A 26,133-nucleotide genomic window follows, 5' to 3' on the forward strand; every position below is an offset into this window, starting at 1 on the left:
AATGTTAATACTGTAGCATCACTTGATATAATATTAAATTCTCCTGTACTCACTATCTCATCTAATGACCATATGAACTATGTATTATTGCCTTACTATTCTTAAGTTAATCCCTAAGTTTGCCTGAAATACTCAGCATACAGAGGGGCTTTTGGCATGTACACCCATCTATTATATTCCTCTGTACAACCATGTAATTTGTCAAAATAAAACTTCTAATGTAATCTCTATTAGGGGAAGGAAGGCGGGGTAGGGGTCGTCCTCGATAAGGTTGGAGGGAGGGGGTAAAGGAGGTTATGTGGGCGAGGGGCTTGGACTTCCAGCAAGAGTGTGTGAGCATGTTAGATAGGAGTGAACGAAGACGAATGGTTTTTGGGACCTGACGAGCTGTTGGAGTGCAGGCAGGGTAATATTTAGTGAAGGGATTCAGGGAAACTGGTTATTTTTATATAGCCAGACTTGAGTACTGGAAATGGGAAGTACAATGCCTGCATTTTAGCCCTTTCAGAGTTTCGGACGTACTAGTACGGCTTACGCACCAGGGTTTTTGACGTACTAGTATGCCTAAATTCTAGCGCCCTCAAATCTGGTGAGAGAAAGCTGGTAGGCCTACATATGAAAGAATGGGTCTATGTGGTCAGTGTGCACAGTATAAAAAAAATCCTGCAGCACACAGTGCGTAATGAGAAAAAAAAACTTTGACCATGTTTTTGCATTAAAACAGCGACTTTGCACTGTATTTTCGTATGGTATTTATTGTTGTATTCTAGTTTTCCTGGTCTCATTTTATAGAATGGAAGACATATTACAGAAATTTAGATGATTTTGACCGGTTTTACAATGAAAAGTACAGTGGACCCCCGGTTAACGAACTTTTTTCATTCCAGTAGTATGTTCAGGTGCCAGTACTGACCGAATTTTTTCCCATAAGGAATATTGTGAAGTAGATTAGTCCATTTCAGACCCCCAAACATACACGTACAAACGCACTTACATAAATACACTTACATAATTGGTCGCATTTGGAGGTGATCGTTAAGCGGGGGTCCACTGTACTTTGAAATTGAGCTCGAAGTAGCAGAAATGTTCGATTTTTACCAAAGTTCAAAAGTAAACAAATCATGCTAAGCATCCAATACACGTCAACTGGTGAGTCTAATATTCTTTCACAAGTGTGCCGATATTATTTATACCATTTCTACACTAATGCAGTAGTCTACATAACAGTAAATCTTCTATTTTTTTGTGAGAATAAAAATTCAAAGTGGAAAGCAAAAGAATGTAAGAGGGGCATGGGGATGTGACTAATGAACGGAGGAAATGTTATTTTAGTGCCAGGAATGTCTTGTTTATTCTGGACCCTATTTAGAAATTGGCATCTTTTGAAATTTGTGTGAAATTGGCAAAATTGCTAAATTCTGACCACTGTATTGGATAGTTGAAATCGGTAAATGGGTGGTTTCTTGTACTCATTCGATAGGAAAAATGGAGTTCTAGCGAAATAGTTATGATTTTTGTTGACTAGTACACTGGAATTGGCCAAAAATAGGACTCGAAGTGGGCAAAATCGCCGATGCGTAAACATTGTCGAGACCGCTAACTTCGCGAGAGCATAATTCCATAAGTTTTCCATCAAATTTCATACTTTTGGTGTCATTATGATAGGGAAAAGATTCTCTTATCTTTTCATAAGAATTTTTTTTTTTTTTTTTTTAAATTTGGGCGACAGTGAGAACAAGTCTGGGAGAGGGTCTGGGGACCCTGAAAGGGTTCAAGGAGGGGTTTGGGATATATGCCACAGTGCTTGTTTTCCACCCTGAACCTCAGCCACCATCTCTGCTCCAAGTGTGTAAGAATAAGAATAAGAAGTTTATTTTGACATGATACATGGTTGTACAGAGGAATATAATAGTTGGGTGTACATGCCTATAGCCCATTTGTATGCAGAGCATTTCAGGCAAGCCTAAAAATTAACTTAAGATTAGGAAGACAATAATAGTTCATGTGGTCATTAAATTAAGTTACAATAAATACAAGAGATTTGAATATTCTATTAGGTAATGCTACATGGCTTTGATAAGTCTAGTAGAGAATAATTACAATACTGAATTTGTTTATAAAGATTACAGTATTATAATAGAACAATTTAAAACAATTCACATTATGATGCATTACAACCTAGTACTATTTAAAACAATGAAATTTAGACATCCTAATTTTAAAGTAGTGAGTAAGTGGTTGAGCAATCCTCAACACAACATGAGTAGCTTTTGAGTAACTGGTAGGTATTAGGTACAGTTTGTCTGGATAAATTTGGGTGATGAAGTGATTCCTTAGTAGGGCCTTAAACTGATTTGCAGACAGGGGTCCTTTAGTGTGTTCTGGTAATGAATTCCAGATCTTTGGGCCCTTTACGTGCATAGCATTTTTGAATAGGGAGAGATGGACACGAGGGATATCAAAGAGTGATGTGTATCTCATATTATGGCTGCGTGTTCTATTATAGTAATCAAAGAGGAGTTTGAGAGGAGGGTTTATTTTGAGTATAATGTTCTGTTTATGTTGTAGGCACAATAATAAGTGTGGTTGTTTTGTATATTAAACAAGTTAAGACTCTTGAAAAGTGGTGGAGTGTGTTGTCTAACGCAGGAGTTAGTAATCAATCGCACTGCAGCTTTTTGCTGGGTTATTAAAGGCTTAAGGCGATTTGCTGTGGTTGAGCCCCATGCACAAATACCATAGGTAAGGTAAGGGTAAATGAGAGAGTGGTACAAAGCTAGAAGAGCTGCTTGGGGTACATAGTACCATAACTTTGAATGGATGCCTACTCTTTTGGAGACTTTCTTGGAAATTTTCTGTATGTATGTCTGAAATTTGAGACTGCACTCAAGATGGAGACCTAGGAATTTTCCCTCTGTCTGTCTAGAAATGGGTGAACCATTTATCGATATGTTTAGCTGTTCATTTGAAACTCTGTTTCCAAATAGCATGAAGTAGGTTTTGTCTATATTGAGAGTAAGTTTGTTGGTAGTCATCCAAGTAGATATTTTTAGCAGTTCGGCATTTACAGTGTCTGCTAGTATGGTTGGGTTTGGGTGAGAGAAGACACAAGTAGTGTCATCTGCCAATAAAATGGGTTAAAGGAGATTAGATGCATTTGGTAGGTCATTGATGTAAATGAGATAGAGAAGTGGGCCAAGGACACTCCCCTGTGGGACTCCAACAGGAACAGGTTGTGTAGTAGAGCTGGCTCTGTTTGTGTATACAGGAAGGCCCCACTTATACGGCTGGTTAGGTTCCAGGCTACCGCCGTAAAGCGGAAACCGCCGTAAAGTGGAACACCCTTTTTTTCCACTTACAAATGCATACAAACACTAGGTAGCAAGTTTACACTAACATATATTAAGTTAGCAATAGAACCAGGCATCAAAAAACAATAAAAAAGTACAATACACACATAGTGCACTCATTACTTACCTTAAAATATTTATAGTCTTAATCTAGGGTGAGACAAGTAGTATTTATTGTAAGAAATCAAGTGTGGTATGTATGGTAGTCAGCCAGGCTACCATACCAGGCCACCCCACCCACACATACAATTCTATGATATTTAACCCTTTGAGGGTTTTCGTCGTACTAGTATGTCTTACGCGTAGGGGTTTTTGACGTACTAGTACTCATAAATTCTAGCGGCCTCAAATCTAGTGGGAGAAAGCTGGTAGGCCTTCATATGAAAGATTGGGTCTATGTGGTCAGTGTGCACAGTCTAAAAAAAATCCTGCAGCACACAGTGCATAATGAGAAAAAAAAAACTTTGACCATTTTTTTTTAATAAATCAGCGACTTTGCAGTGTATTTTTGTATGGTATTTATTGTTGTATTCTAGTTTTCTTGGTCTCATTTTATAGAATGGAAGACATATTACAGAAATTGAGATGATTTTGACTGGTTTTACAAAGAAAGGTGCCTTGAAATTGAGCTCAAAGTAGCAGAAATGTTTGATTTTTACCAAACTTCAAAAGTAAACAAATCGTGCCAAGCGTGCAATACACGTCAATTGGTGAGTCTAATATTCTTTCACAAGTGCACCAATAATATTTATACCATTTTTTACACTAATGCAGTAGTCTGCATAACAGTAAATCTTATAATTTTTGTGAAAATAAAAATTCAAAGTGGAAAGCAAAAGATTATAAGAGGGGCCTTGAGACGTGACTAATGACTAGAGGAAATGTCATTTTAGTGCCAGGAATGTCTTTCTTGTTTATTCTGGACCCTATTCGGAAATTGGCATCTTTTGAAATTTGTGTGAAATTGGCAAAATTGCTAAATTCTTACCACTGTACTGGATAGTTGAATTTCATAAATGAGTGGTTTCTTGCACCCATTTGATAGAAAAAATGGAGTTCTAGCGAAATATTCATGTTTTTTGTCGACTAGTGCAGTGAAATTAGCCGAAAATGGGGCTCAAAGTGGGCAAAATCGCCGATGCGTAAACATCGCCGAGACCCCTAACTTTGCGAGAGCATAATTCCGTAAGTTTTCTATCAAATTTCAAACTTTTGGTGTCTTTATGATCGGGAAAAGATTCTCTATCTTTTCATAAGAGAAAATAATTTTTTTTTTTTTAAATTTGGCCGACCCTGAGAACGAGTTTCGGAGAGGGCCTGTCGACCTTCAAAGGGTTAAGCATCCCAGAGCGATAAAATGTATATACAGTTCACTCATTACTTACCTTAAAATATAGGGTGAGATGAGTAGTATTTATTGTAAAAAATCAAGTGTGGTATGTATGGTAGTCAGCCGGGCTACCATACCAGGCCAACCCACCTACACATAATATTCTTATTACATTTAAGCATCCCAGAGCGATAAAATGTATATACAGTTCACTCATTACTTACCTTAAAATATTTGTAGTCTTAATGTAGGGTCAGGAGTAAGTAAATGAGATAAAACGAATAAATGAGAGAGAGAAAGAATGAGTGCATGAGAGAGGACAGGCGCAGACTTATGTAAACAAACCAGGCGAAGGTAAGTTTTGTAAACGAAGTGTACACGTCTGGTTTGTGTACAAGTTACATTGTGTACAGGTTGTCTCTACATTGATACGGTAGAATAAATAAAGAAGAACACTCCCATTCTCATGTAACATCATTTTGAGAAGAAATGATGCTCTGAGTGAAGGCAATGGAAATAAGTCACTCTGACTTTTTTGGGTTATCCTAGGTTCTCTACACATATGTTGTTATGTATGATAATCTATGTAACTGTATTTGTGTATACCTGAATAAACTTACTTACATACATACGAAAGGAATAATTTTCTACAGTTACCCCCAGTAACACATTTTCTCTTATGTTAGATTAGAGAAAATGTTATTCTTGGCATCACTTGTACAAGTTATCTGGGTACCACATCTCATATTTATGTTTATTTATTCTTTTGTAGGGTGTATTTATCATCTTTTTATGTTATGTATCATGTTTATTATATAATTTTGAAAAAAAATATCATAGATGGATTAATGAAAATGTGTATATTAACATAATATACAACATTTAATGAGACTCGGTGATTATTATTATTATTATTAGCATTTCTAATATGGCGTCACTTGTGCAAGTCGTCTGCTACCACATCTCATATTTATGTTTATTTATTCTATTGTGGGGTGTGTTTATCATCTTTTTATGTTATGTATCGTGTTTATTATATAATTTTGAAAAAATATCATAGATGGATTAATGAAAATGTGTATTTAACGTAATATACAACATTTAAATGAGACTCGATGATTATTATTATCATTACTAATATGACGTCTGGAGACAAGACACTCTTAATGATTTTAATGTGTACCTGCATGCCAGCACAGTATGTAAGTTTATTTAAGTACAGGTATACATAAGTATAATTATCAGAGTATATATAAAATATGAAATAACTTTTAAAAACATTTGAAATTTTTGAGTTTCCAGACAAAATGGAGAGACTTAGTGCTTACTGAGCTCACGAAGAATGTAAACAAACAAGGTGGGGCGCGGTGACCGTATTAGAAAGTCAGGTGGGGGAAGCCCTATAGCGAGTTTTGGTCATAATTTGAAATGACCGTATTAGCGGAACGCCGTAAAGTGAAACGCCATAAAGCGGGTCCTTCCTGTACGTACTGGTTCTATTGCTAAGATTTTAGATAATCGAGATAGTGTCCTCTGACCCTTTAATGTTCGAGTTTTAGGTGCAAAGGTCATGATCATCTGTATCAAATGCTTTTCGTAAGTCTATGAAAAGTCCCAGCGGAAATTCATTTTTTTCATGTGCAGAATATGAACATCAAAATGGTATACAATACCGACAGGTTGTTAGGTAAGACACATATGCAACAGTTAGACAACTTTATTCCGAAACGTTTCGCCTACACAGTAGGCTTCTTCAGTCGAATACAGAAAGTAGGCAGGAACAGTAGAGATGTGAAGACGATGTAATCAGTCCATCACCCTTAAAGTCGTAGAATTTGAGGTTGTCAGTCCCTCGGCCTGGAGAAGTTCAGTTCCATAGTCAGGAACTATCTGAAGATCAAGCGACAGTGCGGAGACTTAAATACTGTCGGAAGGAGAGGTGCAGGGTAGTAGTAGTAGTAGTAGTAGTAGTAGTAGTAGTGAGAGGCAACTGAGAGGTCATGTCCCTCTCAGATCCAACCCTTCTCACTTGAAAAGCTTGTCCAAGGTGTTTTCTGTACCAAGATGCCACGTGTTGCAGTGTCTGACAAGATGAACATCAAAATGGTATACAATGTTAGGTAAGACACATATGCAACAGTTAGGTATCTTTATTTTGAAACGTTTCGCCTACACAGTAGGCTTCTTCAGTCGAGTACAGAAAGTAGTAGAGATGTGAAGACGATGTAATCAGTCCATCACCCTTAAAGTCGTAGAATTTGAGGTTGTCAGTCCCTCGGCCTGGAGAAGTTCAGTTCTAGTCAGGAACTATCTGAAGATCAAGCGACAGTGCAGACTTAAATACTGTCGTGCAGGGTAGTAGTAGTAGGAGTAGTAGTAGTAGTAGTAGTGAGAGGCCTGAGAGGTCATGTCCCTCTCAGATCCTTCTCACTTGAAAAGCTTGTCGGTGTTTTCTGTACCGAGATGCCACGTGTTGCAGTGTCTGACAAGATGAACATCAAAATTTACAATACCGACAGGTTGTTCATCTGCAACAGACACTGCAACACGTGGCATCTTGGTACAGAAAACACCTGGACAACTTTTCAAGTGAGAAGGGAAAACTTGGATCTGAGAGGGACTATGACCTCTCAGTTGCACTCTACTACTACTACTTTCTGTACTACTACTACTGTGTAGGCGAAACCGGAATGCACCTACAGTATTTAAGTCTCCGAAAACACTGTCAAGCTTGACCTTGGACAAGCTTTTCAAGTGAGAAGGGTTGGATCTGAGAGGGACATGACCTCTCAGTTGCCTCTCACTACTACTACTACTACTACTACTACTACTACTACCCTGCACCTCTCCTTCCGACAGTATTTAAGTCTCCGCACTGTCGCTTGATCTTCAGATAGTTCCTGACTATGGAACTGAACTTCTCCAGGCCGAGGGACTGACAACCTCAAATTCTACGACTTTAAGGGTGTATTTTTGTTCATCTTGGACTGATTACATCGTCGACTGAAGATTCACATCAAGCTCAAGTATCTGTTCCTGCCTACTTTCTGTATTCGACTGAAGAAGCCTACTGTGTAGGCGAAACGTTTCGGAATAAAGTTGTCTAACTGTTGCATATGTGTCTTACCTAACATGTGCAGAATATATTAGTTCAAGCATATATATAACAGTATCATTAGTACTTTTTTTTGGTCTGAACCCAAACTGACAGGGGTTGAGTATGTTGTGGGATACTAAGTAGGAGTAGACTTGTTTATGAATTAATTTTTCGAAGATTTTAGATAGGGGCAAGTTTGATATAGGCCTATAGTTGTTCAGTTCAGTTGGATCACCTCCTTTAAGGATCAGGGTGACCCTTGCCATCTTGAGTATGGATGGGAAGATGGAAGATTCAATGGATTTGTTAAGAAGAGTTGCAATAATTTAAGACAACACATGAGAAGCTTTTTTATACATGAGTGGTGGTAAGTTATTTTGGTTTCCTGCCTTGTTCTTTAGTGTTTTGATGATAGTGAGATTTCAGTAGGGTTTGTTGGGGCTAAAAAATAAAGTATTTGGGTAGTTGCCAGTGAGGTAGTCTTTTGGTTGAATGTTTGAGTTGAGGATTTTACTTACTAGCTTTGTTCCTACTGTCGAGAAAAAGGCATTAAGTTTGTTGGCAGTATTGGTTGGCTGAAGGAGAGGTTCTTCTGGTTTTGTTTAGTTAACCATTCTGTTTTGTGGCAGGTTTTTAGATCCTAGAATTTCAGTTATGGAAGGAGAAAAGAGAATATGAATGTGTAAATTCAAGAATTAGGTTGGATGTGAAAAGTGGGTCATAATAAGCGTGTATGCACCTGGAGAAGAGAGGAATGTAGAGGAGAGAGATTTTGGGAGATGTTAAGTGAATGTATAGGAGCCTTTGAACCAAGTGAGAGAGTAATTGTGGTAGGGGACCTGAATGCTAAAGTAGGAGAAACTTTTAGAGAGGGTGTGGTAGGTAAGTTTGGGGTGCCAGGTGTAAATGATAATGGGAGCCCTTTGATTGAACTTCGTATAGAAAGGGGTTTAGTTATAGGTAATACATATTTTAAGAAAAAGAGGATAAATAAGTATACAAGATATGATGTAGGGCGAAATGACAGTAGTTTGTTGGATTATGTATTGGTAGATAAAAGACTGTTGAGTAGACTTCAGGATGTACATGTTTATAGAGGGGCCACAGATATATCAGATCACTTTTTAGTTGTAGCTACACTGAGAGTAAAAGGTAGATGGGATACAAGGAGAATAGAAGCATCAGGGAAGAGAGAGGTGAAGGTTTATAAACTAAAAGAGGAGGCAGTTAGGGTAAGATATAAACAGCTGTTGGAGGATAGATGGGCTAATGAGAGCATAGGCAATGGGGTCGAAGAGGTATGGGGTAGGTTTAAAAATGTAGTGTTGGAGTGTTCAGCAGAAGTTTGTGGTTACAGGAAGGTGGGTGCAGGAGGGAAGAGGAGCGATTGGTGGAATGATGATGTAAAGAGAGTAGTAAGGGAGAAAAAGTTAGCATATGAGAAGTTTTTACAAAGTAGAAATGATGCAAGGAGGGAAGAGTATATGGAGAAAAAGAAAAAGAGAAAGGTTAAGAGAGTGGTGAAGCAATGTAAAATGAGAGCAAATGAGAGAGTGGGTGAGATGTTATCAACAAATTTTGTTGAAAATAAGAAAAAGTTTTGGAGTGAGATTAACAAGTTAAGGAAGCCTAGAGAACAAATGGATTTGTCAGTTAAAAATAGGAGAGGAGAGTTATTAAATGGAGAGTTAGAGGTATTGGGAAGATGGAGGGAATATTTTGAGGAATTGTTAAATGTTGATGAAGATAGGGAAGCTGTGATTTCGTGTATAGGGCAAGGAGGAATAACATCTTGTAGGAGTGAGGAAGAGCCAGTTGTGAGTGTGGGGGAAGTTCGTGAGGCAGTAGGTAAAATGAAAGGGGGTAAGGCAGCCGGGATTGATGGGATAAAGATAGAAATGTTAAAAGCAGGTGGGGATATAGTTTTGGAGTGGTTGGTGCAATTATTTAACCCTTTGAGGGTCGACAGGCCCTCTCCGAAACTCGTTCTCAGGGTCGGCCAAATTTAAAAAAAAAACAATTATTTTCTCTTATGAAAAGATAAGAGAATCTTTTCCCGATCATAAGGACACCAAAAGTTTGAAATTTGATGGAAAACTTACAGAATTATGCTCTTGCAAAGTTAGCGGTCTTGGCGATGTTTACGCATCGGCGATTTTGCCCACTTTGAGCCCCATTTTCGGCCAATTCCACTGTACTAGTCGACAAAAAACATGAATATTTCGCTAGAACTCCATTTTTTCTATCGAATGGGTGCAAGAAACCATCCATTTATGAAATTCAACTATCCAGTACAGTGGTCAGAATTTAGCAATTTTGCCAATTTCACACAAATTTCAAAAGATGCCAATTTCCGAATAGGGTCCAGAATAAACAAGAAAGACATTCCTGGCACTAAAATGACATTTCCTCTGGTCATTAGTCATGTCTCAAGGCCCCTCTTTTATTCTTTTGCTTTCCACTTTGAATTTTTATTCTCACAAAAAATATAAGATTTACTGTTATGCAGACTACTGCATTAGTGTAAAAAATGGTATAAATATTATTGGTGCACTTGTGAAAGAATATTAGACTCACCAGTTGACGTGTATTGCACGCTTGGCACGATTTGTTTACTTTTGAAATTTGGTAAAAATCGAACATTTCTGCTACTTTGAGCTCAATTTCAAGGTATCTTTCATTGTAAAACCAGTCAAAATCATCTCAATTTCTGTAATATGTCTTCCATTCTATAAAATGAGACCAAGAAAACTAGAATACAACAATAAATATCATACGAAAATACAGTGCAAAGTTGCTTTTTATTCCAAAAAAATGGTCAAAGTTTTTTTTTTTCTCATGCACTGTGTGCTCTAGGATTTTTTTTAGACTGTGCACACTGACCACATAGACCCATTCTTTCATATGAAGGCCTACCAGCTTTCTCCCACTAGATTTGAGGGCGCTAGAATTTAGGCGTACTAGTACGTCGAAAACCCTGGGTCATAAGCCGTACTAGTACGTCTGAAACCCTCAAAGGGTTAATAAATGTATGGAAGAGGGTAAGTTACCTAGGGACTGGCAGAGAGCATGCATAGTTCCTTTGTATAAAGGCAAAGGGGACAAAAGAGAGTGCAAAAATTATAGGGGGATAAGTTTGTTGAGTGTACCTGGTAAAGTGTATGGTAGAGTTATTATTGAAAGAATTAAGAGTAAGATGGAGAATAGGATAGCAGATGAACAAGGAGGCTTTAGGAAAGGTAGGGGGTGTGTGGACCAGGTGTTTACAGTGAAACACATAAGTGAACAGTATTTAGATAAGGCTAAAGAGGTCTTTGTGGCATTTATGGATTTGGAAAAGGCATATGACAGGGTGGATAGGGGGGCAATGTGGCAGATGTTGCAGGTGTATGGTGTAGGAGGTAGGTTACTGAAAGCAGTGAAGAGTTTTTACGAGGATAGTGAGGCTCAAGTTAGAGTATGTAGGAAAGAGGGAAATTATTTCCCAGTAAAAGTAGGCCTTAGACAAGGATGTGTGATGTCACTGTGGTTGTTTAATATATTTATAGATGGAGTTGTAAGAGAAGTAAATGCGAGGGTCTTGGCAAGAGGCGTGGAGTTAAAAGATAAAGAATCACACACAAAGTGGGAGTTGTCACAGTTGCTCTTTGCTGATGACACTGTGCTCTTGGGAGATTCTGAAGAGAAGTTGCAGAGATTGGTGGATGAATTTGGTAGGGTATGCAAAAGAAGAAAATTAAAAGTGAATACAGGAAAGAGTAAGGTTATGAGGATAACTGAAAGATTAGGTGATGAAAGATTGGATATCAGATTGGAGGGAGAGAGTATGGAGGAGGTGAATGTATTCAGATATTTGGAAGTGGACGTGTCAGCGAATGGGTCTATGAAAGATGAGGTGAATCATAGAATTGATGAGGGTAAAAGGGTGAGTGGTGCACTTAGGAGTCTGTGGAGACAAAGAACTTTGTCCTTGGAGGCAAAGAGGGGAATGTATGAGAGTATAGTTTTACCAACGCTCTTATATGGGTGTGAAGCGTGGGTGATGAATGTTGCAGCGAGGAGAAGGCTGGAGGCAGTGGAGATGTCATGTCTGAGGGCAATGTGTGGTGTGAATATAATGCAGAGAATTCGTAGTTTGGAAGTTAGGAGGAGGTGCGGGATTACCAAAACTGTTGTCCAGAGGGCTGAGGAAGGGTTGTTGAGGTGGTTCGGACATGCAGAGAGAATGGAGCGAAACAGGATGACTTCAAGAGTGTATCAGTCTGTAGTGGAAGGAAAGCTGGGTAGGGGTCGGCCTAGGAAAGGTTGGAGGGAGGGGGTAAAGGAGGTTTTGTGTGCGAGGGGCTTGGACTTCCAGCAGGCATGCGTGAGCGTGTTTGATAGGAGTGAATGGAGACAAATGGTTTTTAATACTTGACGTGCTGTTGGAGTGTGAGCAAAGTAACATTTATGAAGGGGTTCAGGGAAACCGGCAGGCCGGACTTGAGTCCTGGAGATGGGAAGTACAGTACCTGCACTCTGAAGGAGGGGTGTTAATGTTGCAGTTTAAAAACTGTAGTGTAAAGCACCCTTCTGGCAAGACAGTGATGGAGTGAATGATGGTGAAAGTTTTTCTTTTTTGGGCCACCCTGCCTTGGTGGGAATCGGCCAGTGTGATATTGAAAAAAAAAATAATTTCAGATAAGGTTTTCCAGGTCTTTTTCATATCACCTTCTATGTCATGAAATCTGTTTTCATAATGCAATTTTTTTGACCTTATTAGATTGGTTACTATTGACGAGTATCGTTTTGCAAGTTCCTTTGTTATTAGACCCAAACTGAGCTGCATAATCTAGGTGAGGCCTTACTAATGATGTATAAAGCTGTAATATAACCACTGAACTTCTGTTGCTTACACTTCTTGATGTAAATCCCAGTAATCTGTTTGCCTTATTACGTACGCTTAGGCATTGCTGTCTTGGTTTAAGGTTACTGCTTATCATAACCCCCAAGTCCTTTTCACAATCTGTATGGCTAAGTTCTACATTATTTAAATTGCATTCACTTGTTAGACGAAGAATGAGGGGAGACATGATCGAAGTGTATAAGTGGAAGATGGGTATCAATAAAGGGGATATAAATAAGGTCTTGAGGATATCCCTCCAAGAGAGAACCCACAGTAATGGATTCAAATTAGACAAGTTTAGATTTAGAAAGGATACAGGAAAGTATTGGTTTGGAAATAGGGTAGCTGACGAGTGGAACAGTCTGCCTAGTAGGGTTATCGAGGCTAAAACCTTGGGTAGTTTCAAATTTAGGTTGGATAAATACATGAGTGATAGGGTTTGGATTTGAGTGGGAGCTGCACATGGATAAATAGAATTATCAAAGCTTATTTCTTGGGTAGCATTGAAAATTGGGTTGGGCAAATATTTTGTTAGTGGGATGGATTATAAAGGACCTGCCTAGTATGGGTTAACAGGCCTGCTGCAATGTTCCTCCTTTCTTATGTTCTTATGTTTTATTATGTTTTTATACAGTATTTCTTATTTATAAATACAGGTACCATCCGACTTACGACCGAGTTCGGTTCCGAGAAACTGGTCGTAAGTTGAAATGGACGTAAGTCAAACTTTACTACTGAATATCAACATCACATTTTTGTAATGACTTTATTTTATTGTTTTATTTTGGTATTTCATGTTTTACTTTTTATGCTGTTAGTACTGTATTTTATACAGTAAGGTTTAGGATAAACACTATGTACAACACAAACAGTTGTTTATTTCCCAGAAATTTGGCATAGAAAACAAGGTCGTAAGTCAAATGGTCGTATGTCGAGCAGGTCGTAAGTCGGATGGTAGGTGTACATTCTTTCAGCATTTTCCTTATGAAACTAGTGATCTAATGCAGTTAGCCACACAAACACTCATCTACAATCTTGTCTGACACTGCAACTCCGTTTTCTCATAAAATAAGAGCTTGGGAAGATACTATAGTCAGAGTGGGAGAGGGAATAGACACCTCCGCCACCACCGCCACAACCACTCACCATATTATGGCCTATTTTATTCATTCTAGAATATATGTCATGTGTCTGTGTTAATTATATTGTTTATTATGTCATAATGGATGAATTGTGATAGATAAATAAACCGTAGAATTAATATTAGAATCATATTGAATTATTTTGTCCTGCCTCTAGAGAGCAGGAATTCCACTTCAACGAACTAATGGCATTTCAGTTAATTTAAATGAGGAAAATTGATTTGATATACGAGCAAATTGAGTTATGAGCTAGGTCATGGAACTGATTAAACTCGTCAAGGTTCCACTGTACTTAGGTCACACTACACATGCATGTACTAGCATATATATACACACCCCTCTGGGTTTTCTTCTATTTTCTTACTAGTTCTTGTTCTTGTTTATTTCCTCTTGTCTCCATAGGGAAGTGGAACAGAATTTTTCCTCTATAAGCCTTGCGTGTTGTAAGAGGTGACCAAAATGCCGGGAGGAAAGGGCTCGTAGCCCCTTCTCCTGCATGCATTACTAAAGTTAAGAAGAGAAACTTTTGTTTTTCTTTTTGAGCCACCCTACTTCAGTGGGATATGGCCAGTTTGTTCAAAGAAGAATTAAACTTCAACTTAAGAAAAACAACTACTGGTTGCTCAATTATCTCTGTCTTTTATTATGTATTCCTTATAAAAATTCCTATACTTCATTGCTTATTTGTTTGTCTTTCTTGCAGGAGATCTGACAGAGTTTTTGAACTAAACTTTATTATATTGTAACAGAGACTTCCTGAGAAGTTGGGAGGGTGTCGACAGTTACAAGTATTGAAACTTGATGATAACGCTCTCACCCACCTTCCTGAAACCATTGGTGAGCTGTCTGCTCTTGAAGAATTAGTTGTCACCCAGAATGATTTAGAAACTTTACCAGCATCGATGGGCCTCTTACGAGCTTTACACACTTTACATGTTGATGACAACCTTTTAACAGGTAATGCTATTTCTCAGCCTCAAAATAGAGGTCTCCTGAGGTTAATTAATTTCAGTTATTTTCTAGTTTTTGTTTTTGTTTTATTTATATAATTTTTTCTGTAGTGCAGCTGTTAGTATAAACAATTTTTTTTTCTTCTTGGTTAATAATCAAAGGAAAACTTAAATTTAAATTAGGAAATTAAGAAGTATTTGCAAGGGGCTCTAAAGTGACGGGTGGAGTTCCCACAAGGAGCCAGATGATACACTAAATAATTATAAAAAAAGGAAAGTAGTAAATCATTTTCAGGAGCTTAAAGAGTAAAGCAAAAATGACTAATTATGTTGAGAATTAAGGATATAATCTTTTTTATTGCCATCAAAATCTTTTCCAGAGCTACCACCAGAACTGGGTTCTTGTTCCCGACTTACTGTCCTAACAGCAGCTTCAAACCACCTTACCAGTGTGCCTGCTGAGCTCGGTCACTTGCCCCGCCTTGCTGTACTTAATCTCTGTGATAATCTCATACCCCATCTACCTGTGTCACTCACTAAACTAAAGGTAAGAGCTAGTGTTTACTTATGTACAGATACCCTCTTCATATTTTTAGCACACTGGTCGTATCCCACTGAGGCAGGGTGACCTGAAAAAGAAGAAAGTTTTTTCTTATATATGTATACAGTAACTCATACATGAAAAGGGGTACTAGCCCCTTGCTCTTGGCATTTTAGTTGCCTTTCATGACATGCCTGACTTTCGTGAGTCATGTTGACGGCATTGAGGGGACTTGAGCTAGAGTTCGTAACGGCCACGCTAGCTGGAGATTCGTCTGTAAAAACTTGCATTTGTGGTCACAGTGGTGCCTATGCTAACCTTCCTATGGTGTTGAAATATACCTAGTTGGATGAATCTTATTGTGGTTAGCTGGTCCAGTGGCTAATGCGACGGTCTGGAGTTTTGAGACTCTCTGACCGCGGGTTCAGTCCCGCCCGTGGTATGGTTTGTTTGCAATCGTGTCATTACGATTTCGTGAGTCACGTTGATGCCTGACTTACAAAGGAAGGATTCTTTTCCACTTCCCCTTTGAACCTCTTCATTTTATGTATGTTATTCTTTGTCTTTTTTTTTAGTAATTGATACAGAAAAAGGGATTCCTACCCCCTTGCTCCTGGCATTTTAGATGCCCTCTATGATACTCATTGCTTAAAGAGAAATGATTCTAACTTATTTACCCCATAGAATTTGAAAGGAAATATTATAAGGGCAAGACCTAATAAGAAATTCAGAACAAAACTTGGATGTGTGTGTAAACACACATGTACATATACATTCACATTCATGTGTATACTCTATGTGAGTACAGTTTGAAGCCCATGGCAAGTTGGTCCTAAAGCTACCAGGCCGGTGCTCTCACCACATGACCTGGATGGTCATGTGGTAAGAACTCTACACATCCTCTGCTCTACCTAAATCCTCTATATTCCTTTGCAATCCTACTTTGTCTTACCCTAACTCTTATAGCTCTATCATGCACTTTACTTGGTATACTGTATTCCACGGATTTGTTCCTTTTTTTTTTTTTTCAACAAACCGGCCATATCCCACCGAGGCAGGGTGACCCAAAAATTTTGTAATTTGTACAGGAGAAGGGGCTACTAGGCCCTTGCTCCCAGCATTTTAGTCGCCTCTTACAACACGCATGGCTTACAGAGGAAAAATTCTGTTCCACTTCCCCATGGAGATAAGAGGAAATAAACAAGAACAAGAACTAGGAAGAAAATAGAAGAAAACCCAGAGGGGTGTGTATATATATGCTTGTACATGTATGTGTGCTGTGACCTAAGTGTAAGTAGAAGTAGCAAGACATACCTGAAATCTTGCATGTTTATGATAGATGAAAAAAAGGACACCAGCAATCCTACCATCATGTAAAACAAACACAGGCTTTCGTTTTACACTCACTTGGCAGGATGGTAGTACCTCCCTGGGTGGTTGCTATATAAAGGAACTACAGTGGACCCTCAGTTTTCGTGTTTAATCTGTTTCAGAGCGATCAGCGAAAACGGAAACCATTTTCCTCACGAGAAATAACGTACATTTAATTAATCTGTTCCAGACACTCGGAAGTACAGCAGGGCCCCGCTTTACGGCGTTTCACTTTACGGCGTTCCACTAATACGGTCATTTCAAATTATGACCAAAACTCGCTATACGGCTCCCCCCACCTGACTTTCTAATACGGTCACCGCGCCCCACCTTGTTTGTTTACATTCTTCTTGAGCTCAGTAAGCACTAAGTCTCTCCATTTTGTCTGGAAACTCCAAAATTTCAAATGTTTTTAACCCTTTGACTGTCGAAGGGCCCAATCCTGAAGTGTCTCCTGGTGTTGCAAAATATTCGAAAAAAAAAAAAATTATTTTTTCTTATGAAAATGTTAAGATTATTTTTCTGATTGTTTTAGTCCCCAAAAAAATTTTTTCCCATCAGTACTTACCGAGATATAGAGGCATGAAGTTTGCAGAAAATGAGCCGCGTATGGCAACAGCGGCGACTGCCGCTCACCCGGTAAACTTTGGTTTACTTGTATTTGAAGGTTTGTTGTTTTTTTCACTATTTTATTTTTTTACATAACTTATGTGGCCTGTGAGGCCAAAGTAAGGTGCAATGTACATATATACACTCGTTGTATACAACACAATAAGCACACAAACATAATTATCAATATATTGTTTACAAAACTTGTTTACAAAAACAAACAATACAAAATTTTTTTTATTACTATTGTTCTATAATATATATACCAATATACAGTCACTGAACATACTCCTAGAAGTTCTGTAGCTTGTGGAACTCTCTGAAACATGGTGTCATACACAGTGGTGTTTTACACTCACACATAAAACATGGTGTCATACACAGTGGTGTTTTACACTCACACATAAAACATGGTGTCATACACAGTGGTGTTTTACACTCTCACACATAAAACATGGTGTCATACACAGTGGTGTTTTACACTCTCACACATAAAACATGGTGTCATACACAGTGGTGTTTTACACTCTTACACATAAAACATGGTGTCATACACAGTGGTGTTTTACACTCTCACACATAAAACATGGTGTCATACACAGTGGTGTTTTACACTCTCACACATAAAATCAGTGTGTTTGCATTTTTGTTGAATTTTTTTTTATGTGCAAAGACAAAACACCTCGTCTGAGCATTTTTCTTCAAAGTATTAGCAGGCAGTTGTGTTATGTAGCTATCCTAGGTAAATGGTCGTGTGTCATCATTCCTTCCTAATTTCCTTCATTCCTTTCCTACCTGGAGGCTACCTGGAGGGCATTCCACCTCTCTTCCTACATTCCTTCATCTGTCCTTCATTACTTTTTTCCTTCCTTTCATCTAGTCCTTCCTTCATTCCTGCCTTCCCTTCTTGCTTCTGGTTTCTATAATATATATACACATATATAGTCACTAGATACTTTCATAAAACTCCTATTATCACCCTTCAGCAAGCTTGTCTTGTGTGCCAGTGTGTGGCTTATAATTATTTTGAGTCAGGAGTGGGCAGCTGTCAAAATGACATATTGTCTCATTAGTCACTGCCACTACCGCCTGTCAAAACAATGGGGTCGGATGCTGCTTCCCCCTCCATTCTATCTAATTATCTTTTTCCCTCATTCTATCTCTTTCAATCTGTCTCTCTTTCTCTCTCTCTGTCTATCTCTGTCTCACAGGTACACATAAATACAACTATACATAGTGTAAATTACCTAGGATAACCCAAAAAATCCAGACAAAGTGCTATACTCTGCTTGAAGATGTGAGTAAAGGTGATGATGACACAGTCTTGTGGCTCTCTCTGAGACAGAGCTAGACGGATAGACAGGGAGTTTGGCAGACAGACAAATAGACAGACAGACAAATGTTCCTCCTCCTCTTCCTCCTCCTTCCTCCTCTTCCTCCTCCTCTTCCCTCATTCTATCTCTTTCAATCTGTCTCTCTTTCTCTCTCTCTGTCTATCTCTGTCTCACAGGTACACATAAATACAACTATACATAGTGTAAATTACCTAGGATAACCCAAAAAATCAAGACAAAGTGCTATACTCTGCTTGAAGATGTGAGTAAAGGTGATGATGACAGTCTTGTGGCTCTCTCTGAGACAGAGCTAGACGGATAGACAGGGAGTTTGGCAGACAGACAAATAGACAGACAGACAAATGTTCCTCCTCCTCTTCCTCCTCCTTCCTCCTCCTCCTCCTCCTCCTCCTGGCTCTTGACAGATGGACAGCTGCCCCACTCCCTCCACCCTCGTTTACGCTCATCAAAGGTCAGCTCTTATCAGATGTTATCTCCCCTTATCTTGTCACTGTCATGGGGTGAACTGTTTTCATGCCTCAAGGGAACATAATATTACATATTATTAGGTATTAGGTATTAGGTCTTCTTCTTCTTCTTCTTCTTCTTCTTCTTCTTCTTCTTCTTCTTCTTCTTCTTACTCCTCCTCCTTCCACCTTCCTCCTCCTCCTCCCTCCCTCCTTCCTCCTCCCTTCCTCCTCCTCCTCCCTCCCTCCTTCCTCCTCCCTCCCTCCTTCCTCCTCCTCCCTCCTTCTTCCTCCCTCCCTCCTTCCTCCTCCTCCCTCCTTCTTCCTCCTCCCTCCTTCTTCCTCCTCCCTCCTTCCTCCTCCTCCCTCCTTCCTTCCTCTTCCTCCTTCCTTCCTCTTCCTCCTTCCTTCCTCCTCCTCTTCTTCCTCCTCCTCTTCTTCCTCCTCCTCTTCTTCCTCCTCCTCCTCTTCCTCCTCCTCCTCCTCCTCCATTGCTTTTGGTCTCAAACTCCTCGAAATCATGAAATTGATCTTCATTGACACTTCCATCGTGTTAGAGCATCACTTGGGAAGAGAAGAGTCCCAGATTTGAACGGAAGTCACATATTTCTTACCGCTAGACATGCTGAAAAGGGACGACTGAAATGGTATTCCCACAATGCACCACTGGCTCCCCGATTTTTTTTATATGGTGCACACTGACCATAGAGACCCATTCTCTCAAATGTGGGCCTACCAGCTTTCTCCTGCTTGATTTGAAGCCGCTAGAATTTATGCGTATAGATACGTCAAACACGGTATCTCCTATGACATACATATACGACCGCGACAGTCAAAGGGTTAAAAGTTATTTCATATTTTATATATACTCTGATAATTATACTTATGTATACCTGTACTTAAATAAACTTACATACTGTGCTTGCGTGCAGGTACACATTAAAATCAGTAAGAGTGTCTTATGTCTCCAGACGTCATATTAGTAATGATAATAATAATCATCGAGTCTCATTTAAATGTCGTATATTACGTTAAATACACATTTTCATTAATCCATCTATGATATTTTTTTCAAAATTATATAATAAACACAATACATAACATAAAAAGATGATAAATACACCCCACAATAGAATAAATAAACATAAATATGAGATGTGGTAGCAGACGAATTGCACAAGTGACGCCATATTAGAAATGCTAATAATAATAATAATAATCACCGAGTCTCATTAAATGTTGTATATTACGTTAATATACACATTTTCATTAATCCATCCATGATATTTTTTTCAAAATTATATAATAAACACGATACATAACATAAAAAGATGATAAATACACCCTACAATAGAATAAATAAACATAAATATGAGATGTGGTAGCCAGATAACTTGTACAAGTGATGCCAAGAATAACATTTTCTCTAATCTAACATAAGAGAAAATGTGTTACTGGGGATAACTGTAGAAAATTATTCCTTTCGTATGTATGTAAGTAAGTTTATTCAGGTATACACAAATACAGTTACATAGATTATCATACATAACAACATATGTGTAGAGAACCTAGGATAACCCAAAAAAGTCAGAGTGACTTATTTCCATTGCCTTCACTCAGAGCATCATTTCTTCTCAAAATGATGTTACATGAGAATGGGAGTGTTCTTCTTTATTTATTCTACCGTATCAGTGTAGAGACAACCTGTACACAATGTAACTTGTACACAAACCAGACGTGTACACTTCGTTTACAAAACTTACCTTCGCCTGGTTTGTTTACATAAGTCTGCGCCTGTCCTCTCTCATGCACTCATTCTTTCTCTCTCTCATTTATTTGTTTTATCTCATTTACATACTCCTGACCCTACATTAAGACTACAAATATTTTAAGGTAAGTAATGAGTGAACTGTATGTACATTTTATCGCTCTGGGATGCTTAAATGTAATAGAATTTTATGTGTAGGTGGGTTGGCCTGGTATGGTAGCCCGGCTGACTACCATACATACCACACTTGATTTTTTACAATAAATACTACTCATCTCACCCTATATTTTAAGGTAAGTAATGAGTGAACTGTTTTTTTTTTTTTTTTTTTTTTTTTCAACAAGTCGGCCGTCTCCCACCGAGGCAGGGTGACCCAAAAAAGAAAGAAAATCCCCAAAAAGAAAATACTTTCATCATCATTCAACACTTTCACCACACTCACACATTATCACTGCTTTTGCAGAGGTGCCCAAAATACAACAGTTTAGAAGCATATACGTATAAAGATACACAACATATCCCTCCAAACTGCCAATATCCCAAACCACTCCTTTAAAGTGCAGGCATTGTACTTCCCATTTCCAGGACTCAAGTCCGACTATATGAAAATAACCGGTTTCCCTGAATCCCTTCACTAAATATTACCCTGCTCACACTCCAACAGATCGTCAGGTCCCAAGTACCATTCGTCTCCATTCACTCCTATCTAACACGCTCACGCACGCTTGCTGGAAGTCCAAGCCCCTTACCCACAAAACCTCCTTTACCCCCTCTCTCCAACCCTTTCGAGGACGACCCCTACCCCTCCTTCCTTCCCCTATAGATTTATATGCTTTCCATGTTATTCTACTTTGATCCATTCTCTCTAAATGACCAAACCACCTCAACAACCCCTCTTCTGCCCTCTGACTAATACTTTTATTAACTCCACACCTTCTCCTAATTTCCACACTCCGAATTTTCTGCATAATATTTACACCACACATTGCCCTTAAACAGGACATCTCCACTGCCTCCAACCGTCTCCTCGCTGCTGCATTTACCACCCAAGCTTCACACCCATATAAGAGTGTTGGTACTACTATACTTTCATACATTCCCTTCTTTGCCTCCATAGATAATGTTTTTTGACTCCACATATACCTCAACGCACCACTCACCTTTTTTCCCTCATCAATTCTATGATTAACCTCATCCTTCATAAATCCATCCGCCGACACGTCAACTCCCAAGTATCTGAAAACATTCACTTCTTCCATACTCCTCCTCCCCAATTTGATATCCAATTTTTCTTTATCTAAATCATTTGACACCCTCATCACCTTACTCTTTTCTATGTTCACTTTCAACTTTCTACCTTTACACACATAGTGCACTCATTACTTACCTTAAAATATTTATAGTCTTAATCTAGGGTGAGACAAGTAGTATTTATTGTAAGAAATCAAGTGTGGTATGTATGGTAGTCAGCCAGGCTACCATACCAGGCCACCCCACCCACACATACAATTCTATGATATTTAAGCATCCCAGAGCGATAAAATGTATATACAGTTCACTCTACCAAAGGTAGAAGGTAGAGTGAACTGTATATACATTTTATCGCTCTGGGATGCTTAAATATCATAGAATTGTATGTGTGGGTGGGGTGGCCTGGTATGGTAGCCTGGCTGACTACCATACATACCACACTTGATTTCTTACAATAAATACTACTTGTCTCACCCTAGATTAAGACTATAAATATTTTAAGGTAAGTAATGAGTGCACTATGTGTGTATTGTACTTTTTTATTGTTTTTTGATGCCTGGTTCTATTGCTAACTTAATATATGTTAGTGTAAACTTGTTATCTAGTGTTTGTATGCATTTGTAAGTGGAAAAAAAGGGTGTTCCACTTTACGGCGGTTTCCGCTTTACGGCGGTAGCCTGGAACTTAACCAGTCGTATAAGTGTGGCCTTCCTGTATTAAGAAATTTTTTTTTTTAACCTTAAAGATAGATTTACATCTAGGTAGTAGGTTGGTAGACAGCAACCGCCCAGGAAGGTACAACTGTCCTGCCAAGTGAGTGTAAAACTGAAGCCTGTAGTTGTTTTACACGATGGTAGTATTGCTGGTGTCTTTTTTTTTCTGTCTCATACACATGCAAGATTTCAGGTATGTCTTGCTACTTCTACTTACACTTAGGTCACACTACACATACATGTACAAGCATATATATACACACTTTTTTGGGTTTTCTTCTATTTTCTTTCTAGTTCTTGTTCCTGTTTATTTCCTCTTACCTCCATGGGGAAGTGGAACAGAATTCTTCCTCCATAAGCCATGTGTGTTGTAAGAGGCGGTTAAAATGCCGGGAGCAAGGGGCTAGTAACCCTTTCTCCTGTATATATTACTAAATGTAAAAGGAGAAACTTTCGTTTTTCCTTTTGGGCCACCCCGCCTCGGTGGGATACGGCCGGTGTGTTGAAAAAAAGAAAGAAAGATTTACATGCACAATAGAATGAACATTCAACATGACACTTACCTTTATTGATGGCTGTTGTTGATAGATGGAAGACAAGGAGGAGGGGAGAAGGAAGAGGTTATTCTTTGGAAGGGGAATCCCCCTCCTTAAGGCTTGTTTCTGACGTCTCTGAGATTTTCCTAAAATGGGACATGGCATTGTCATTGTAAAAGTCGCCAGCACGGATTGCAACAGCTTTCTCAGGGTGATGTTCCTCCACAAATGAATGCACTTTAGTCATCTTTGAAGAAGGCACCTTCATCCATCTCTCTTCCTCCTCCTCTGAAGCAGTTTCCTGAGCTGTGGTCTGTTGCTGTTGCAGATGAAGCTCTTTCAGCTCGTCAGTGGTTAGCTCATCACTGTGGTCCTCCACCAACTCTTCCACATCCTCGCCACTCACATCCAACCCCCATGGAATTCCCCAATGCCACAATTGATTGCACAGAAGGTGTAGGGTCTACAGGGTCAGCCTCAAACCCTTCAAAATCCTTCTTTTGGACACAATCTGGCCACAATTTTCCCCAAGGAGAGTTCATTGTCCTGGAAGTCACTCCCTGCCAAGCCCTATCTATAAGGCTTATACAGTGGAAGATACTGAAGTGATTCTTCCGGAACTCTCTTAGGGTCAATTCAGAGTCCGAGGCTATGTTAAAGCACCTTTGAAACATTGCTTTGGTGTACAGTTTTTTTAAATTTGCAATGATCTGCTGGTCCACAGGCTGGACGAGAGGAGTGGTGTTAGGAGGCAAGAACTTCACCGCTACAAAACTTAATTGCCTAGACAGTTGGTCTTCCAAGTCTGGAGGATGAGTAGAAGCATTATCCATTAACAGGAGGCACTGGAGTGGCAATTTATTATCCAGGAGGTATTTCTTCACACTCAGGCCTAACACTTCATTGAACCATTCCAGGAAAATTTCTCTAGTGACCCATGCCCTACTGTTAGCCTTCCACATCACACACAATATATTCTTGACAACACTTTTTCTTGAACACATTGGGATTTTCAGAGTGATACATGAGTAAAGGCTTCAGTAGCATTACTAAACAACACAAGAGTTAGCCTGTCTTTCATAGGCTTGTGTCCTTGGATTGCCTTTTCCTCCTGTGTGATGTAGGTCTTCTTTGGCATTTTCTTCCAAAATAGGCCTGTTTTGTCACAATTGAACACTTGTTGGGGTTGGAATTTTTCAGCTTCTACATAACCTTTGAATTCCCCCACGAATTTTTCAGCCGCTTGTTTATCGGAACTGGCACCCTCACAATGCCTTACAACACTGTGCATGCCACTTCACTTCTTGAATTTTTCGAACCAGCCTTTGCTGGCCTTAAGTTCACCAACATCATCACTCGTTTCAGGCAGATTCTTTGTGAGATCGTCATGCAACTGCCTTCCTTTTTCGCAGATTATCAACTGCACAACACTTCCTTCTGCTAACTCTTTCTCTCTGATCCACACCATCAACAATTTCTCCACTTCTTCAGTTGTTTGGGAACTCTATTTGGTTATCGCATTCACCCCTTTCACAACATCAGCTTCCATGATTTCTTTTCTCTTTTCCACAATGGAGCTGATTGTTGATGGCGCCTTCTCGTACAGCCTGCCGAGTTCAGCAATGCGTATGCCACTATCATATTTTTGAACGATTTCTTTTTTCATTTCTACGGTGTTCTTTACCAAAGTACTGGCACTGGGAGTTTTCTTTGGGGCCATGGTGATTTACTTAGCAGTCACACACAATAGACAAGTGGCAAAAACAATGGATTATTACAAAATGTTTCGTATGACCTGGCAGGATGTGCTCACTCACTGAGAAACAATGCAACACTGCCTGAGATTGCGTGTGGGAGGCGGATTTGTCTGCGCACTGGGCATTGAACAGGTTCTGTATGATCGACAAGAGTAGAGGAAATTTGTGAAAATGGAACCAAAATATCGATGAAAAAAGGAGTCGAAAACAGAAATCGGCGATAATGGAGATCGATGAAAAAGGAGGGTCCACTGTATATATATGTATCATGCCGAATTCCGGAGAGGAAGGTGAATGTTAAGATCATTTGTATGAATATTTAGCTAAAATTCTTGCCTCCAAGTAAGAGTGCTACTCAAACTAGTATTGCTTGTTATTTACAGCTGCGAGCCTTGTGGTTGTCGGAAAATCAAAATAAACCTCAGGTTCAACTACAGTCTGAGACGCTGCCTGAGACTGGTCAGCGTGTCCTCACGTGTTTTATGTTGCCACAACAACCTCGTGTCCAACAACCAGGTAATTAACACACAGGTGCACCCATGCACGCACTTGTGCACTTGCGCACACATTCACACCTGCATGCACACTCACACACATTCACACCTGCTTGCGCACACACACACATTCACACGTGCACTCACACATTCACACGCACACTCACACACATTCGCATGTGCACTCACACACCTTCACACTCACGCACACACATTCACACTCATGCACACACATTCACATGCGCACACACATTCAAACATGCACACACACACATTCACACTCATTCACACACTCACATTTACACACACACACACCCACACACACACACACACACCCACACACACACACACACACACACACACACACACACACACACACACACACACACACACACACACACACACACACACACACACACACACACACACACACCCACACCCACACACACCCACACCCACACCCACACACACACACACACACACACACACACCCACACACACACACACACACACACACACACACACACACACACACCCA

General features: G+C 39.3%; 1 protein-coding gene across 6 annotated transcripts in view; it reads left to right on the forward strand.

Moving 5' to 3' along the window:
- LOC128691696 (erbin) overlaps positions 1–26,133 on the forward strand; it is a 159,659-nt gene that overhangs the window by 45,657 nt on the left and 87,869 nt on the right. For all 6 annotated transcript variants that reach the window (XR_011392437.1, XM_070088807.1, XM_070088811.1 and 3 more), the window contains exons 7-9: positions 14,554–14,761; positions 15,135–15,301; positions 25,485–25,617. Coding sequence is in view for 5 of the 6 variants with exons in the window: in XM_070088807.1 (XP_069944908.1) it covers positions 14,554–14,761; positions 15,135–15,301; positions 25,485–25,617 (508 nt within the window). In the remaining variant the exon portion in view is untranslated. The remainder of the gene's footprint in view (positions 1–14,553; positions 14,762–15,134; positions 15,302–25,484; positions 25,618–26,133) is intronic.

This window comes from Cherax quadricarinatus, chromosome 26, assembly GCF_038502225.1.
Source record: "Cherax quadricarinatus isolate ZL_2023a chromosome 26, ASM3850222v1, whole genome shotgun sequence".
NCBI classification, from domain to species: Eukaryota; Metazoa; Arthropoda; class Malacostraca; order Decapoda; family Parastacidae; genus Cherax; species Cherax quadricarinatus.